This window comes from Talpa europaea (genome assembly GCF_964194135.1).
Source record: "Talpa europaea genome assembly, chromosome: 15".
Taxonomy (NCBI): domain Eukaryota; kingdom Metazoa; phylum Chordata; class Mammalia; order Eulipotyphla; family Talpidae; genus Talpa; species Talpa europaea.
The window spans coordinates 38,606,605-38,623,571 of NC_140083.1; the positions used below are offsets into that span (position 1 = coordinate 38,606,605).

Genomic DNA, 16,967 nt, shown 5'->3' on the forward strand with positions numbered 1-16,967 from the left:
CCTGAATTTCTCAGTATCAAAACTTTCACGCCTTGGAACTAGAATTTGGGCTAATAAAGATACTGCATTTAAAGTACAATCACCGGGCCTCCCTGGTGGCGCAAGGGGTTAACCACCACACCATGAAGCAATCTGAAGCCTGAAGCCTCTGCAGCAGGAGTTCAATTGCCAGCCAGCCGGCCAGGGAGCATCACACATGGCACAACAGACCTCTCCTGTCTCACCCGCTGCTCCCCTCAGCAGTGTATTTCACTCAGTCTACCTGTTCTGTTCCCCACTGTCTCTCCCTCCATCACTATGAAATCTTGAAAACAAATTCCAAAATGTAATCAATATCTATAATTCCTTTTAAAAATTCAAAATTAAGGACTGTCCCCTTTTCCTTTTGGAAATAAACAACTTGTCTTTATGAGCAAACATTCTTTAGGGATCCAAATATAATTCAAATAAATTATATTCAAATTCATTAGATGTTGCTAAGTATATATCCACCATAAAATAACACCTTGTAAAATAACAGATTTTTTTTTAAGTATTTATTTGTTTGTTTGTTTATTTATACAAGCACTGGGTACAGTCAGAAGCGCGGGAGGGTGAGAGAATTCACCAGAGCCAGAGCGGAGAGCAGAGCAGGCAGAAGGACAGAAGCACACTGCTGAGGGGAGCAGCGGGCGGCAGGAGAGGTCTGCGAGCCATGTGGGATCCTCCTCCAGTGGCCGGGGAGCAGCCAGGGATCGAACCGGCGCTGCAGAGGCTGCGGGCAGCTTCGCAACCCAGCACTCAACCGCTGCGCCACCGGGGAGGCCCCAGAAATATTTAAAACTCAAAGAGCTAACTATGCAAAAAAAAGCTTCCCCAAATCTTTCTGAGTGAGGTACTGAAAGCATTAAAAATATTTTTTTTTCTGGTCATTCTGTTTTCATTTTTCTCAAAAGGAGCTGACCTTCTTATTTCACAGAGTTGTCATGTGCCAAAGTAAAAAAGTCACTTCTCCTTCCTACGTGAAAATTTGAAGAAGAAATGGTGAAAAGAATGTGAAGGAATAGACCAAATAAAAGGTGAGAATTTAGAGTATACCATTTAAGAAGCTTTTATACCTTAAAAAAAGGAGTAACAAAATCATAAGTAACTGCAGTGACTCAAAAATTGCTGAGCAGTGGCAGAATTAAATCTCATTTACCTATATGCCCTAAGTAAATGTCCACATTTTAAAACAGTGCAATAGAGAACAAGAAAAGGGATTTAGTGTCAGATTTAGTTTGGTTTTTTTTTTTTTTTAATGTTTGCTTATTTATTTATTTATTTATTTATTTAAGCAAGCACTGGGCAGTCAGAAGCACCGAAGAGTGAGAGAATTCACCAGAGGCCAGAGCAGGGAGTAGAGCAGGCAGAAGGACCTAAGTACACTGCTGAGGGGAGCAGCGGGCAGTAGGAGAGGTCTGTGCGCCATGCGGGACCCTCCTCCGGTGGCTGGGGAGCAGCCGGGGATCAAACCAAACCGGCGCTGCAGAGGCTGCAGGCAGCTTTGCAACCCAGTGCTCAACCGCTGCGCCACCGGGGAGGCCCGTGTCAGATTTAGTTTTAATTCCCTATTCTGCCAGATTACCTGTTGGACCTTAAACAAATCAATGTTTTTATACCTCACTATACTGATGAGAATAAAACCTCCATCAGAACCATAAGATTAACTGAAAATATTACAGAAAACACAATGCATGGCACAATGTAAGATTCAAAATTTAGTAGCCATTAGATTTCATCAAACCAACAACTCAGGGCAGTCTAGTAGCCACTAGGCACATATGGGTTACTGAGGACTTGAAATGTGGCTAGTCTGAATTGAGTTAGGTCAGAGTATAAAACACTTACTGGATCTGAAGCTTTAGTACACAAAAACAATGTAACAAATATCAACACTTTTTATACTGCAAGTATGCGAACATACCAGTGGGTAAAAAATGATAATAATCTAGATATGTAGGGTTAAAGGTCTAAACATTATGTCTAATAAAATTATAAATACAAAATGGGATAAAAATGTCAGTATTTGCTTCATATGAATTATCTGATGATCCTAATGCATTTTAAATTCCTTGTAATGTAAGTAGCATGATCATAATATCCTGTTTATCAAAATCATTTTGTTATTTTATACCACCCAATCTCCTGACTACCCTAATTATTCCCTACTCATAGAGACACTTATCTTCCCACTTTACCAGTGAAAGTACTCATAGTACCTTACAAGCTAGAACAGCATGTGACAGGCCATCCTTCTCTACCAGCTGCAGGTACTGTCTGTTCTTCAAACAATGTTAAGAACTTAACCCTAAGAAAAAGTTTTTCTGTCTCAAATTCACTGTTATTTGGATTAAAGCAATGGATACCATCTCTTGACTTTCCTATCAGCAATTCTACCTTCTGTGGTCAGTGAAGCTAAAATCTAGTTTCAAACTATTAAACTCATAACCTATCAAATTAATATAACTGCAAAAAGAAAAACTTTTTAAAGTCTTTTTTTTTTTTTTTAAGATTCATTTATTTATTTAAACAAGCACTGGGTACAGTCAGAAGCGCAGGAAGGTGAGAGAATTCACCACCAGAGCCAAAGCGGGGAACAGAACAGGCAGACTGACGAAGTACACTGCTGAGGGGAGCAGTGGATGCGGCAGGAGAGATCTGTCGAGCCATGTGGGACCCAGCGCTGCAAGGGATGTGGGCAGCTTCACAACCCAGCGCCCCAGTGCTCAACCACTGCAACCAGGGGAGGCCCAAAAAGAAAAACATTCTTTTTCAGTGCTTGGAGATAAGGTATGAAATAGGTAATGTAAAAAGATGACGCCTTTTATCTACACAGACAGTTTAAGAGAAAGGTTTTAAAATACTATTAAGGACTATAAATTTAACCAGCTCTTCCTTTATTTATTAACATTATTGACAGTACATGTCATAGTGAGTCTTGCTTAGACTACCATAGCTTACTATAGACTTTATAGAAGTCCTAACTTAGAGTATTAAAAATACACAGTTACCTAGGACTTCAAATTTCTCCAAAACATTTCCATGGACACTATCACATTAGTTTCCTAGAAGTCACTGGCTGAAAGTACAGCTGATTTTACTATTCCTATATTTGACAGATGCAAAAACCAAGCCTCAGAGATTATGAATAAAAATATACCACTAGTAACATAATTTTCATAAGAAGCTACCACTTGTTTACCTTATATTTTAGGGGAGACTTCCAAAAGTTTAAGGTATACTTCATTTTTAAACTACTTATAAACCAAATTAAATATATTTTTGAACTTAGGTTAGAAATATCTCTTTGCATTAAGATCCCTTTTATTTACATAGAACATTGCTCAGGCAGGTAAAGCTAATACAGAACAATTAATAGGCAAGTAGAAGGCAGCTTTAAAGCCTCAAAATTCTACTGAGGAATCATAAAAATATCTAATTTTTAAAGTATCTCTGAAATCATTAATTGCTTCACTCATACTGAATATAGAGAAAATACCTATAAAATTTATTTTTAAAAAGCAAAAAAGGGAGAACAAACATATTATTAAATGTCTTTACCTCTTATATCTTGAACAATGGAAAAAGTAAGTTTTAAAGTAGCGATTCACAATACTAATGATAAGGGACTGATCACAAAAATCTACAAAGAGCTGATGAGACTCAACAAAAACAAATGACCCAGTCAAAAAATGGGCAGAAGAGCTAAAAACAAACTTCTCCAAAGAGGAAATGCAAATGGCCAACAGGCATATGAAAAAATGTTCAACATCACTTGTAATCAGGGAAATGCAAATCAAAACTACAATGAGATACCATCTTACACCAGTGAGGATGGCACATATTAAAAAAATCTAGCAACAACAAATGTTGGCGAGGTTGTGGAGAAAAAGGAACTCTACTGCTAGTGGGAGTGCAAACTGGTGCAACCACAATGGAAAGCTGTGTGGCGATTCCTCAGTCTACTAAAGATGGAGCTTCCATATGATCCAGCAATTCCACTCGTAGGTATTCACCCAAAGGACACAAAAACATTAATTAAAGGGCACCTGCACCCCTATGTTTACAGTAGCACTATTTACAATAGGTAAGCTATGGAAACAACCCAAATGCTCAAAAATAGATGACTGGATCAAGAAGATGTGGTACATGTACAAAATGGAATATTACTCAGCAATCAAAATAGATAAACTCATGGGCCTCCCTGGTGGCACAAGGGGTTAAGCACCGCACTATGAAGCAATCCACAGCCTCTGCAGCATGAGTTCAATCCCCGGCCAGCCAGGGAGAAATCCACATGGTGTAGCAGCCCTCTCCTGTCTCACCCGCTGCTCCCCTCAGCAGTGTATTTCAGTCTGCCTGTTCTGTACCCCACTCTGTCTCTGGCAAGTCCTCTCACACCCCACATTTCTGGCCTGTACCCCAGCTCTTGTATGCATAAATAAATATTAAAAAAAAAAAAAACTCATGCCATTTGCAGGAACATGGATGGAGCTGGAAGGAATCATGCTCAGTGAAATAAGCCAGAAAGAAAAAGAAAAATACTGGATGGTCTCACTTATAGCAGGAATGCAGAGGATCCAAATAAGAGATCAGGGGGAAAAAAACTAATTATAATAAAGTAAAAATCAAAATCAACAGGCAACTATAAACCAGAGACATACTGCGGAGGGTGGAGAAGGGAGTAGGATCAAAACAAGAGTGGGAAGAGCACAGGGGGCCATGGTGATAGTTCACAGTGAATGGGTAGTGGGTATTTTATGGGGTCTATAACCAAGGAAAATGCATACATTGTACAAAAATGAAAAATGATGTAAAAAATTATTAAATAAATTTCAAAAACAAACAAAAAAATAAAGTGGTGATTCAAATCAGAGGGCCATTTTCCCTACTTGAGGCTGTGCAAATCTTTTAAAAACTAGAAACTGTAGTCACATCTTACTGTTTTACATACTGTGTCATAGTTTGTGTGATAATCCCCCAATATATTAATAACTTAGTCTAAAATTTTAAATAAGGATAGTTCCACATAATTCCAAATTGTTGAGTGAATATAAATTTGTAGTGTCTTGTCCTAAAGTTACTTGATTTCAGATTATTTCTGGCACTTCTAGGACTTTATGCATTAATCTACTTTACCCACGCATATACAGCCTTCACAGTTTTCTGGGTAACAATACTACAGAACACATACAAAATACTTATATATTTACATATATTAAAAGCAATTTAGCAGGAAAAAAAAAAATGCAATTTAGCAGAGTGCTTATCAGTCACTGTCTCCAAACACTGCCTCTGCACTTACTAGTTACATGACCCTGGCAAATTACTTTTCTTCGCCATGCCTTAGTCTCTTGATCTGTGAAATGTGATAAACACTTAACCAATGATGCTTACATAACACCTGAAATTGTTTAGATCAGCACCTGCCAAAAAGTGCCACCTAAAGGTTAGATGCCACTGTTATTACTATGTGTCATACACTGAGCCAAGTACCTTTCACTTATTTCATTCAGTTCTCACTTGTCTCTATTTCACAGATGAGGGCATTGAGTTTATGGTGATTCAGCAACTGCCTTTACTTAAAAAAAAAAAAAAAGTACGTGCATGGGCCACCATTCAAAGCCAGGGGAGCATCTTTTTTTTTTTCTTTAAGACACTTTTTTGTTTTTTTGGTTTTTTTTTAAAGATTTATTTATTTATTTTATACAAGAACTGGGGTACAGGCCAGATGAGCGGGAGGGTGAGAGGATTCACCAGAGACTGAGTAGGATTCACCAGAGACTGAGTAGGGAACAGAACAGGCAGACTGACGAAATACACTGCTGAGGGGAGCAGCGGGCTGCAGGAGAGGTCTGCGCACCATGTGGGACCCTCGCCAGTGGCCAGGGCTCGAACCGGTGCTGCAGAGGCTGTGGAGAGCTTCACAACCTAGCGCTCAACCACTGCACCACCGGGGAGGCCCCACTTTTTTTTTTTTAAGATTTCTTTCTTTATACAAGAACCGGGGTACGGGCCAGATGCACGGGAGGGTAAAGGGATTCACCGGAGACAGAGTGGGGAACACTGGCAGACTGATGGCAGACTGATGAAACACACTGCTGAGGGGAGCAGTGGGCGAGACAGGAGAGGTCTGCTTCGCCATGTGGGATTTTCGCCAGCCGGTGGGGATGGAACCTGCGCTGCAGAGGCCATGGACAGCCTCACAGCGCAGCGCTCAACCGCCTGCGCCACCAGGGAGGCCCAGGGGTGCACCTTAACAATGCAAGTTATAGTATATAAACCAATGTTTCCTCATACTAAGCTACAAGGATATACTCTTGGGAAATTCACAAGCTTTCACTCTAATAATTATTTTAATTTAGTCTAGAAATAATTCTCAAATAAATAACATTTTCACAGATTTTAATTTTTTTAATCAAACTTGGATATATAAACCCCTGGGGCTCCCAAGAATATTTTTAGAGGTTGATGATTTTTTTTTCTGCTTACACTGTAATCAACTTTGAAAAACTTCAAACATAAATCGGTTTTCATTCTTCAAGAATGAAGGCAACAACTATTTTTCAAAATCTTTACCGCCTATAATCATTACAGATACCAAGTTTTGAACTTTTTGGTTAGTCTATTTACTTGAAAAAGTAAAAATATATTTGAAAAAACTATGGTACCTCTTTGTAATATTTACTCGTATCTCTAAAATCACATTTAAAAAAACCCACAAAAGTTAAAAGTATTTTTATTCCTTCAGTAAATAGTACTAGTAGTATTCACATCAAAGTGAGTCTCTCACCTTTAATCCACTTATGCAACAGCCTACAGAATATTTCCACTTGAAAAAGTCAAGCAATAGCTCCAGTTAAACCCATTTTTCCTATATTACTTTTCCCCAAACACAATCCCTTTTCAACTCTCATTCCTGTCAACAGATCTCCATTCCCTCAGTCATCCAGGCTAAGACCACAGAATAATCTTTGACTAAACAGTCACTAAGTATTATATATCCTTTTCAAACAGATTCTCTCACTCACAGAACCTACTTCATCCCCACAGTTACCAGCCTCCTTCAGGTTTTCAGCATACTATTTGTAGTCCCTATCACCCCACTCTTTCTTTCTAATACGGTTACTCCATCATTTATACTGTCATCAGTTTATCCTTCTTAAAAGATCAATTTGATCATACTAGTCCTCTGCTTCAAAACTTTCATGAATTCCCACTGTTGGACCTAATCAGTACTTAGTATCAGGGCCTTCAATGATTTGAGACTGATCCAGATCACAGTGAATTTCTTCCCTTTCATAAAAACGTGGCACTTGTCATATAATATCCTGACATGTGACCATTTAACCAACAAGTACTAACTGAATAATTTATTTGCACCAAGGATATTAATATGACTTACTATACTAACTTACTATACAACAACACTAAACACTATATCTATATATATCTATATAGATATAGATATAGATATAGATATATATAGAAATTTATATATAGATATCTCACCTCAGATGTGCTTAAAGGTATTACCTTTCATTTTTAATGACACAAATGGATTATATAAAAAAGTCAGAGTTAAGAGATTCAAACACAGACCTGAGTGAAAAGCCTGTGCCCTTGAACTCTGTAAATTCAATTTAATTCAGTTCTTGTTAAAGAAATAGTACCTCAAGGAGCTGTAATCTACCTAGCACAATGACATACATGTTATAATGTGCTGTAATAAATGCTATGAAGGATGCATAATATGATCTTATTTCAGCAGAGAATGATGGGCCAAACTGTACAGATAGGAAGCAAGAGAGGATATCCAGAGATGGCACTTTTAAGAATGAAGAGTGGTTAGAGAAGACAGAGGAAGAAACAGTATTACCAAAGAAAGTAATAACATATGCAAAGGCATAAAAGCATAAAATTTCATGACTTATTCAGCGAAAAACAAGTAGTCTTACAGAAAGCTCCAATGTTCCACAAAATAAAGTGTGATGAGAAGAAACAGTAGAAAATGAAGCTCTAAAGAGCAGGGATGATCAGATCATGAATAGGCTAGCCAAGGAATTTAGATTTTATCCAATATGTAAGGAAAAACCATTAAGTCATTTTAAGCAAGAGTGTGAATTAGCACATTTTTGTTTTAGAACTACTGATCAGACGCTGAAAAATGGACTGAAAGAGAGTCTAGAAGCTGGAGCACTTGTTAGTTCAGGCAAGAAACTATGTTAATATAGTAGTGATGGAAAGAAATAGACTGATTAAAAAGATATGAAGGAGGCAGAAACAGGATTTGGGCTACCTATTAGACTGAAGTTTGAGATTTGGTAGGACGATAAAGGAAAGTAAGGAATCTTGCCAAAGTCCAGGTTTCAAGCTTAAGTTCTGGGTGGACAGATACAGCATTAATTAAAACAGGGAACACAGGGAGAGAAACAAGGTAAAGAAAGGTAAGTACACAGTAGGGCCTCCCTGGTGGCTTAGGCTAAGGCTCAGCACCACCACAACCACAGACTCCCTGGCCAGGGAGCTAACCCACATGGCACAGTAGACTGCTTCTATCTCACCCACTGCTTCCCTTAGCAGTGTATTTCAGCAGAACTGCCTGTTCTGCTCCTCACTCTGTCTCTGGTGAATCCTCTCACCCTCTGCACCACTGGCCCACATCCCACTTCTATGCAAAAATTAATAAATCTTAAAAAAAAAAAAAAGGTAAGTACACAGTATTGGTATCTCTGATCCACTTGTTAGAAATTGTCTAAGATTACCCCATCCAATATTAGAATGATATTTGACATGGGCTAGTAGATTCTTTTTTGAGTCCAAGAATTGTATAATCATTAATTTATATGGACAGTTTTGTTTCAGCATTCCCAACCCCCTCAAAAAACCGACAGCATCATACCAAATAGGAACGTTCTACTTTTGAACAGCAGGGAAAACCTGTAAGCAAACAGGTAAATCTAGATTTCGGGAACGTGATCTACGGTGAAAATAAAAAACTGACAAGGGCATTCATCAGGAGTGGATGAATCTGTCTAAGGAAATTGTACAAAAGGATAAAGTCAAAGGTAATAGTTTCAGAGATCACCCATGTTTAAAAGGTAGGAAGACAGGAGTAACTAAAAACAGAGTGGTGATACAGAAGTTTCGAAAAAAGAAGGAGCTGAAAATAGACATACAAGAAGCAAGAAGAAAACCAAATTTCCATGATGAAAGGAAAAATACAGCAAGACACATACTAGTAAAGCTCCCAAGAATCCAAGACAGACGTTTCGAAAAAAGTGTTTCATGAAGAATGGAGCTGTCAATGTATTGAATGTACCAGAGAACTAAAGATAAAAACTTTAAAGTCTTGGGCCTCCTTGGTGGCACAGTGGGTTGAGCACAGCGCTGTGAAGCTGTCCACAGCCTCTGCAGCGTGGGTTCGATTCCTGGCCAACCAGGGAGATACCCACATGGCGTGGCAGACCTCTCCTGTCTTGCCCACTGCACCCCTCAGCAGTGTTTTCGGTTGTCTGCCTGTTCTGCTCCCCTCTCTGTCTCTGGTGAATTCTCTCACCCTCCTGCGTCTCTGACCTGTACCCCAGTTCTTGTATAAATAAATAAATAAATCTTAAAAAAAACTTTAAATAGTCTTTCTTGAATTTGGCAGTTGAGTAATTGGTGGCAGAGACATTACAAAGAAATGGATGGTAAAGAAAACAAAACTAAACAGGGGTTGAGTGAATGGCTGAAAAGAGTAATGAATAGCTACAGAATAAAGGGATGAAGAACATTTTCAAGATGGCAGAGACGGGTAAGGAAGGAGTGGAAAGTGAGATTTTAAAGTTATGCCTTTGTACTTAAACTTCATAGATTGAAAGTTGCCCATGATGCAAGGTCACATGAAAAAACAGCTGCAGAATGCTAGTAGGATGTTACTTAAAATTCAGACTCTTTACTATGGCCCTCAAGGACTTTAAGTCCTTTATGATTTGGCTCTGCCTACTTCTTACTTCTGACTTCATCATATGCAATTCTCCCCCTACTTTACTATGTCCCAAACAGACCATCATTCTATTCCAACACTTCAAAATGCCAGGCTATTTCGTGCTCTGGGATTTTGCACTTCCTGTTACTTCTGCCTAAAATGCTTTTCATCCTTTCAATGTTCCTTCAAGACATTTGGCTCTCAATTCAAACATCACCTCCTTAAAAGGTGAGCCCACCTTGTATGTGATACTGCATACCACTTCATCCCAGTTCCCAAAAGTTACTAATATGATCGTGTATTAGCTACTGTCCCTATCTAAAATTATTTACCTGTTCATTTTCCCTGCTAAAATGTAAGCTCCATAAACAAAATATTTCCTCTCATTCACAATATATTCCTGATACTTAATGTATTGTATAAAACACAGAAATCACCTTATCATTGAATGAAAGTGTATATACACATACACATGAATGTTCTGTTACATAAAAAACATTAAGAAATTACTTAGTATTTGAGTTAATTTCTACCAGGGTTGAGCGTGAGACTATAGGAGGAAAGGTATAAAATCCCTATGTATCTTTTACTTTATAGGCCTCTATTCAAATTTTCTACAGAAATCATCTTTAAATTCTTTTTTAGATTTATTTATTCATGCATACAAGAACCAGGGTACAGGCCAGATGCAAGGGAGGGTGAGAGGATTCACCAGAGACAGAGCAGTGAACAGAATAGACAGACTGACTGAAATACACTGCTGAAGGGAGAAGCAGGTGAGACAGGAGGGGTCTGCCGCACCATGTGGGATTCTCGCCAGAGGTTGGGATTGAACCCACACTGCAGAGGCTGTGGACAAATTCACAGCACTGCGCTCAACCGCTTTCGCCACCAGGGGAGGCCCAGGAATCATCTTTTGTAATTGAAAAATAAATTTTAAATAGTGATCACATGAGCCAAAGATAGTCAGTCTATTCTGCCACTATTTTCTTTTTGTGGACTATCATGATAAATCTGATTGCAGGCTAACCAACCCTTGAGCTGGTTGAGTAGGACAGTTCAAAATCATAATCTTAAATGTTGAAGCTAAAAGTAACTTAAGATCACCCTAAATCCAGCCTCCTTGTTTTATAGAAGAAATGGAGCTCAGAGTAATTTAATCAATCTAAATTTAATTAATAAAACTACGGTAATGATGAAAAATTTCTGAAGACCAAATGATTAAGAACTACTTCAAAGGTTAACCTAATATAACTTACAGGTGACTTAAATGATAACTAATAAAAGCTTGCTGTTGCTTACTGTCACGTAGAACCTACAATCTTCTGGTAAAATTATTACTCAAACCTATTTCCTTCAGCACACTACTTGGCCAATGAAGCATCAGTTAACCACTATAATAAATACAGGGAGTGAAAATTATTCACCGTTAGGTATGCAGACTAAATGAACTAGCAGGCACTTTCTTCTACTAGGATATACAGTAAGTCACGTATATAAAACATTTGAGGATTCATTACATTTTCAGAGAAATTTCTATCAATTTCTACAATATGCATTTAATGGAATGTAAAGAAATTAAATGTTGAAAAGGTAAGATACACACTGCTAAATACCATTTACAGAACCAATTTATTTATATATATATATATATATATATATATACATATATATACATACACACTAGAGTTTACCAGGAATACAACATTTTGCCGAAACTTTTAAATAATACCATCTTTTGTCTATTTAACAAACTATTTCGTTTGGTTCTCAACAATAACCCCACAGACAATAGGAATTATTAGTCCCATTATCATATGAGAATTGAGACTTAGAAGTATCTGTCTGAGATCCTAGGATTACAAATCCTAGGACCCAGATCCTCTATCTCTTAGCCTTTGTTCTCTCCATCACACAGGCTAGCTCACATTTACCATTTATTGAAATGCAAAAACACTACCATTTACTTCCTTTCATATTAGTGGGGTGTGCCAAGTCTGAGCAGACCTGACCATTTTTACTTTACTTCATTTGAAAGTTACTACCAAGATAAGTAACTAATATTTTCTTGCCATTAAGGAGAAAGATGTGAAAGTGACCTTGAAAACCGTGCTCCTCAGTAATTCTACATGAAATCCTACCAAATATTCAATTATGTTGTCAATATTAATAAAGGCAGTCTCGTATCTAGAAAGCTCTCTATAAATGTAGAGAGTAGTGTTAAGAAAGTAGTATTAAGAAAATGGGCTTTATTTGAAAAAAACCTGAAATCAAATCTGAGTCCTATCAGTCACGAACTGTTCAACAATGGGCACCATCTTCAGCTTCCTTGAGTCTCATGCTCCTTTCCTACAAACTGAGAATAGCTCAACTACAAACCAGCCTTTGTGGGTTGGTGGGAAGAGCCAATGAGATAATACGCATAAAGCACTTAGCTCTTAAAAAAGGGCCATGTCACAGAGCTGGTGTTCTGGTAGAAAGATATTTAGGAGAACTTTCCCAATTTCACTTCTAGCGTTACCTTCTTTCTTTCTTTCCTTTTTTCTTTTTCCTCACAAATAACCGGGACGGAACACAACATAACACTCTTGCTCTCAGGAATCCAATTAAAGTAAGTGCTGGACTTCATTATTCTTCAAACCCTTCTAATCAAATAAAACAGTAATAATCTATTATTTGACTTTCTTAGACTTGGTTATATCCAAATCAAAAATTACCCCACGTTGATTTCTCTTTATGAATCTGGTAACTGCATCACTCACTATTTTGAAACAAACTAACATAATACGCCAATTTTATTAAGTACAAACCACGATATTGTAAATTCATGATGCATGAAAAGAAAACTTTGGGGGGACTAGGGAGGGGAAGCTAACACTGAGAAGTTACCTTCTTTTAATCTCTGCAAGCATCATTCTGGTATTGGCATCAATTACAATAGACTAAGCAGTTCAAACTCTGGTTCACTCCTCCTCCTCCTCAGTGCTCTTATCACTCTAACCTACAGGAAGAGAATCTTACTCAACCCAAGACCTTTCTGAACTCTCTGCCCAGAATGCGCTCCAGTCTTGCTGTGTCTCCACCTCCTGCTTCATCCCTCACATCTGAAATAGTACCCCCCACCATGCACTCTAAAGTAGTATTCACCAATGACTGCATCCTTTTCTTCTTCTTAGAACACACAACCATCTATCTTCATCTTCCTGTGTTGAAGGGCAGGGATACTTTAGATTTAACACTACTGTATTCTGGGTGCTCAGCTGGGTAGAGGATGGTGGCCTTGTGATGAATGAACACACCTGTCTACTGTCATTTAAATGGCAGGGCATGCAAATCAATCCGGATAAACCTGAGGGCAAGGACCTGCACTGCCCTACTGCTAAATTTTTCACTGGGAGGGGAGGCTTTGAGCTGGGAACTCAAATTGTGCATTCCTGGTTTCCATATTCATTCACTTTTTTAAAAATTGCAGAAATACCTACAGGGGCACTTAATACTATAAATTATTTAACCAGAACTTCAGGAGAGCTTACATATCAATTTGAAAAATCAGTGCATGCCTGATGCCCCTTAACAATCCAAATACTTCCAACTATTAACTGGCATCTGCATCTCAGGCTAGGAGAAAATTTAAGTCACACACATAAAAGCATTTCACTAACAGATGTACTATTTTGGGTTTTTATAAGACGTACTGACTTCCCCAATTTATCACACAGAAAGAATTAAAAACCAGCCACGCGATTATCATTTTGATAATGATACCAATGATCTTTCATAACGAAAGAAGACAAAAACACCCACTCTGTTGCACTTCGCTGTTTTTCGCCATGTTCTTGTAGGTAGAAGTCACCTCAAGTGAAATGCCAAGTGCGATTCAAGCAGACCATTCACAAAATTCCCTTTGTTGCCTTACCCACAGGGTTTAATACTTACTGCTGAGTCCTCCATCCTCAGGTACGCCAGTCCCTCTCATTCCCAGGTAAGTCAGCCCCAGTATTAGGAAAAATAAGCAGGCAGCAGTTAAGAGAAACATGGACAAGTAGTGGGCACTGAAACCCCCTGTCGGGGACACCTCCTCCCGTTTAAATTGCTGGAGAAGTTCCTCCTCGGGTTCGGAAAGCTTCGGTTTGCTGTAGGTGTTTTTCAGGTAGGTGTGATTGGAGCCCGTATGATTGGAGTGATTGATCCTGAGTGAACTGGAGGCGGCCACCGGCGCACCGGGAGGGAGACTGTTGGCAAAAATTCTGGGGGAGTCCACACTGAAGGCCCCGCCGCCGATATGATTGTTAGTTTTAAGAAGGGAGCCCGTGGAAGAATCCAGGCTTGAGTCCAAGTCAGTCAGCGGCGGGGGCAGGAGAGGGGCCAGTTTCTTAGTGCTCAGTCGGTATCTAGGAATGGGGCTGGAGTCCGGCTGATCACACCCTCCTCCCTGCTCCGCCGCCGCCTCTTCGAGGTTTCGGCTCCTGTCTAGACTCCCGGCAGCCGCCGCCCTGTCATTCATCGCGAGTCCTCCCCCTCCCGGCACCGAGGTCTCCAGGCGGCTGCCGGCAGATTTCGCAGTCAGCGGGGAGAGAGGCTTACTGTGGCTCCGTCTGGGCCGGTGCCGGGAGAGGGAGTCGTCCTTCAATACCTGCCGGGGGGAGGCCACGTCGTCGCCCTCCTCTTCCTCGGAGTCGGAGTAGTTTTCGCGGCAGCTGTAGGGGAGAAGCCGGCTGCCGTTCACGGTCCGGCTCGGCCACAGCGGCTCCTCCGCCTCCGGCTCCTTGTCCTCAATGTCTTCGCCCTCCTCGTCTTCGCCCTCCGCCGCTCCATCTTTGCCCGACGGGGTCTGCAGCTCGGGAGCCGCCGGCCTCCGGGCCCCCCACCACGAGTGGGGCTTCCTTCGCTCGGCCGAGTTGCTGTTAGTCACCTCGCTGGCGACCAGGGGCGCCGACAGCGGTTTGAGCCCGCGGAACTGGAGCGAAGCCCGGTCCTTCCTCCCGCCCGCGCCGCCGCCGGCGCCGGCCTGGTCCCGGGGACTGGCCTCCACGTCCGACTCGTCCGAGCTGAAGCCCAGCAGCACTTTGCTGCCAGCCGTGGGGGCGGCGGAGGCACCCCCCGGCCCTCCTAAGGGGCTCTCCGGGCCCGAGGCCGACATTCGGCCCAGGCCCCCAGGAGTCCGTAAGTAGGAGAGGTCGCCCGAGACCGGCCGGACCCCCATCCCCACGGCCGCCGCCGCCGCCGGTCCCGCGGCCACGACCGTGGCGGCTGCCGTGTTATTGTTATTACTGTTCCGCGTCTTGTTGCCGCGGCCCCCGGGCCGGTGCTGCTGCTGCTGCTCTTCCTCTCGAAGCTTCTTCAGCTTCTTGAGGTAGACGGGGCGGGTGCTCTCCGTCACCGGGCCGGGAGACAGGCCGTAACGGCGCAGCTGAGAGAAAAGCTCCTCATCCGAGAGCTGCTGAGGCGCCGAAGCCGCTGCCGCCGCCATTTTCTCTCCAGGGTGTTTTACAAGCTCCGCGCTACCGGAAGTGACGCGCGCCCTAGACCCTGAACTAGACCGGGCTGCGTCGCCCTCGCAGCGCCACGGGCGCCCGGGCCAATGGGAGGCGCGGGAGGAGCTCACCTGAGCGGGAAAGGCCACCTGAGCGCCGCGCGGCTCCCGCAGCGGAGGGGTTTTCTGCGCGCTCGGCCCCGGGTGCCGGCGCCTTCGCCCCTTGCTCTCTGCGGCGCTCGGCGCTGGGCTCTGTCTGTCCGAGGGCTGTTCTTGGGCGCTCCCTCTGGCTAAGCCGCACCTTGACCTCTTCGGCCCAAATTCCTGCCCAAATTTCTTCAAGGAACTCTACCTTGGAGTTCACGGCTTTAGTTTTCTTTCTATACAGATCCCCGCTGCGGAGGGGAACCTCCAAAGACTGAAAGAAACTTCGATGGCCGGGCTAGATTGGCAGTTTCCTTATCGGACTCCAGGTTCTGCCTTTTCACTTTGTCTTTCCAGTTGACTTACAAATAAAATGAAAGAAAAGGAAAGTGAGTTTCTTTCGCTGTTCCTTTTAACAAGGAGAAGAGATGAAGTGGATCTGTCACTGTACAATGAGTAATGGCTAGTCATGGCTTAGTTTTTTGTAAGGCATTATCATTTTTTTTTTTTTACTTCTTAAAATCTGAAATCTGATGACCCCAATAGGTTGTCTTTTTTTGGTTTAAACCTTGTTTGCTTTGTGCTATGACTGAAAACAATAGAACACGCCATGACTCCTTATTTCCTTCTTAGCACACACTAACCTATAGTTACTTATTTAATTAACACTTTTTAATGGTGGTTTTATGCATGTATTTGTCTAATTATATCATTTAATATAAATTAAATTATTTTAATTATGTATTTACATTTTTTATGATAGCATTTATTTATTATTGTTTTATGCCTTTGAACTGTAAATTCCATAAGCACAGGATCCTTGCTTCTATTATTTTCAACTTCAATCCTTTAGTGTCTGACAGGAGTTCAACAAATGTTTGTTGAGCTAGTCAGTAAACTGCAAAACTAGGATAGTATGAGATGACTATTTTGACATGGAATAGTGGCCAATGAGGAAGAGAAACCTTCACACAAAGTCAAAAAACATTTACAGAATAGAAAATAAATACCAGGGATAAAATTTGCCCATTTTGGTAAAGATGTTTTTTCCCTAAAATCCCAGCAGAGGTGACACTTCTTGAGTACTCAAATCCTAGCAGCTACAGGCAATACCTAGTACAATCTAGCACATTATAATAATTTTTTGTCGAATGAATTATTTTATCCTATAACATTGTACACATCTGTTTAGAAAAATATGTTTATGAAAAATATATATACTACCTTTTCAACATCCTGAATCCAACAGCAGATAATAGTAACTTGAATTTCCACTTAGCAAAACCTTGCCATTGCCTCAAAAAAACTTAGGTGGGAGGGGCACATCTTAATCTTTTATCAGGAGACTTTAAAACTTGT

The 16,967-nt window shown here is 40.9% G+C and overlaps 1 protein-coding gene across 2 annotated transcripts in view; it reads right to left on the minus strand.

Moving 5' to 3' along the window:
* LEMD3 (LEM domain containing 3) overlaps positions 1 to 15,461 on the minus strand; it is a gene marked incomplete at both ends in the record, with an annotated part of 60,622 nt that extends 45,161 nt beyond the window's left edge. For both annotated transcript variants that reach the window (XM_084255807.1, XM_084255806.1), the window contains one exon: positions 13,928 to 15,461. In XM_084255807.1, coding sequence (XP_084111933.1) covers positions 13,928 to 15,461 — 1,534 coding nt within the window. The remainder of the gene's footprint in view (positions 1 to 13,927) is intronic.
* Positions 15,462 to 16,967: the final 1,506 nt, after the last annotated feature.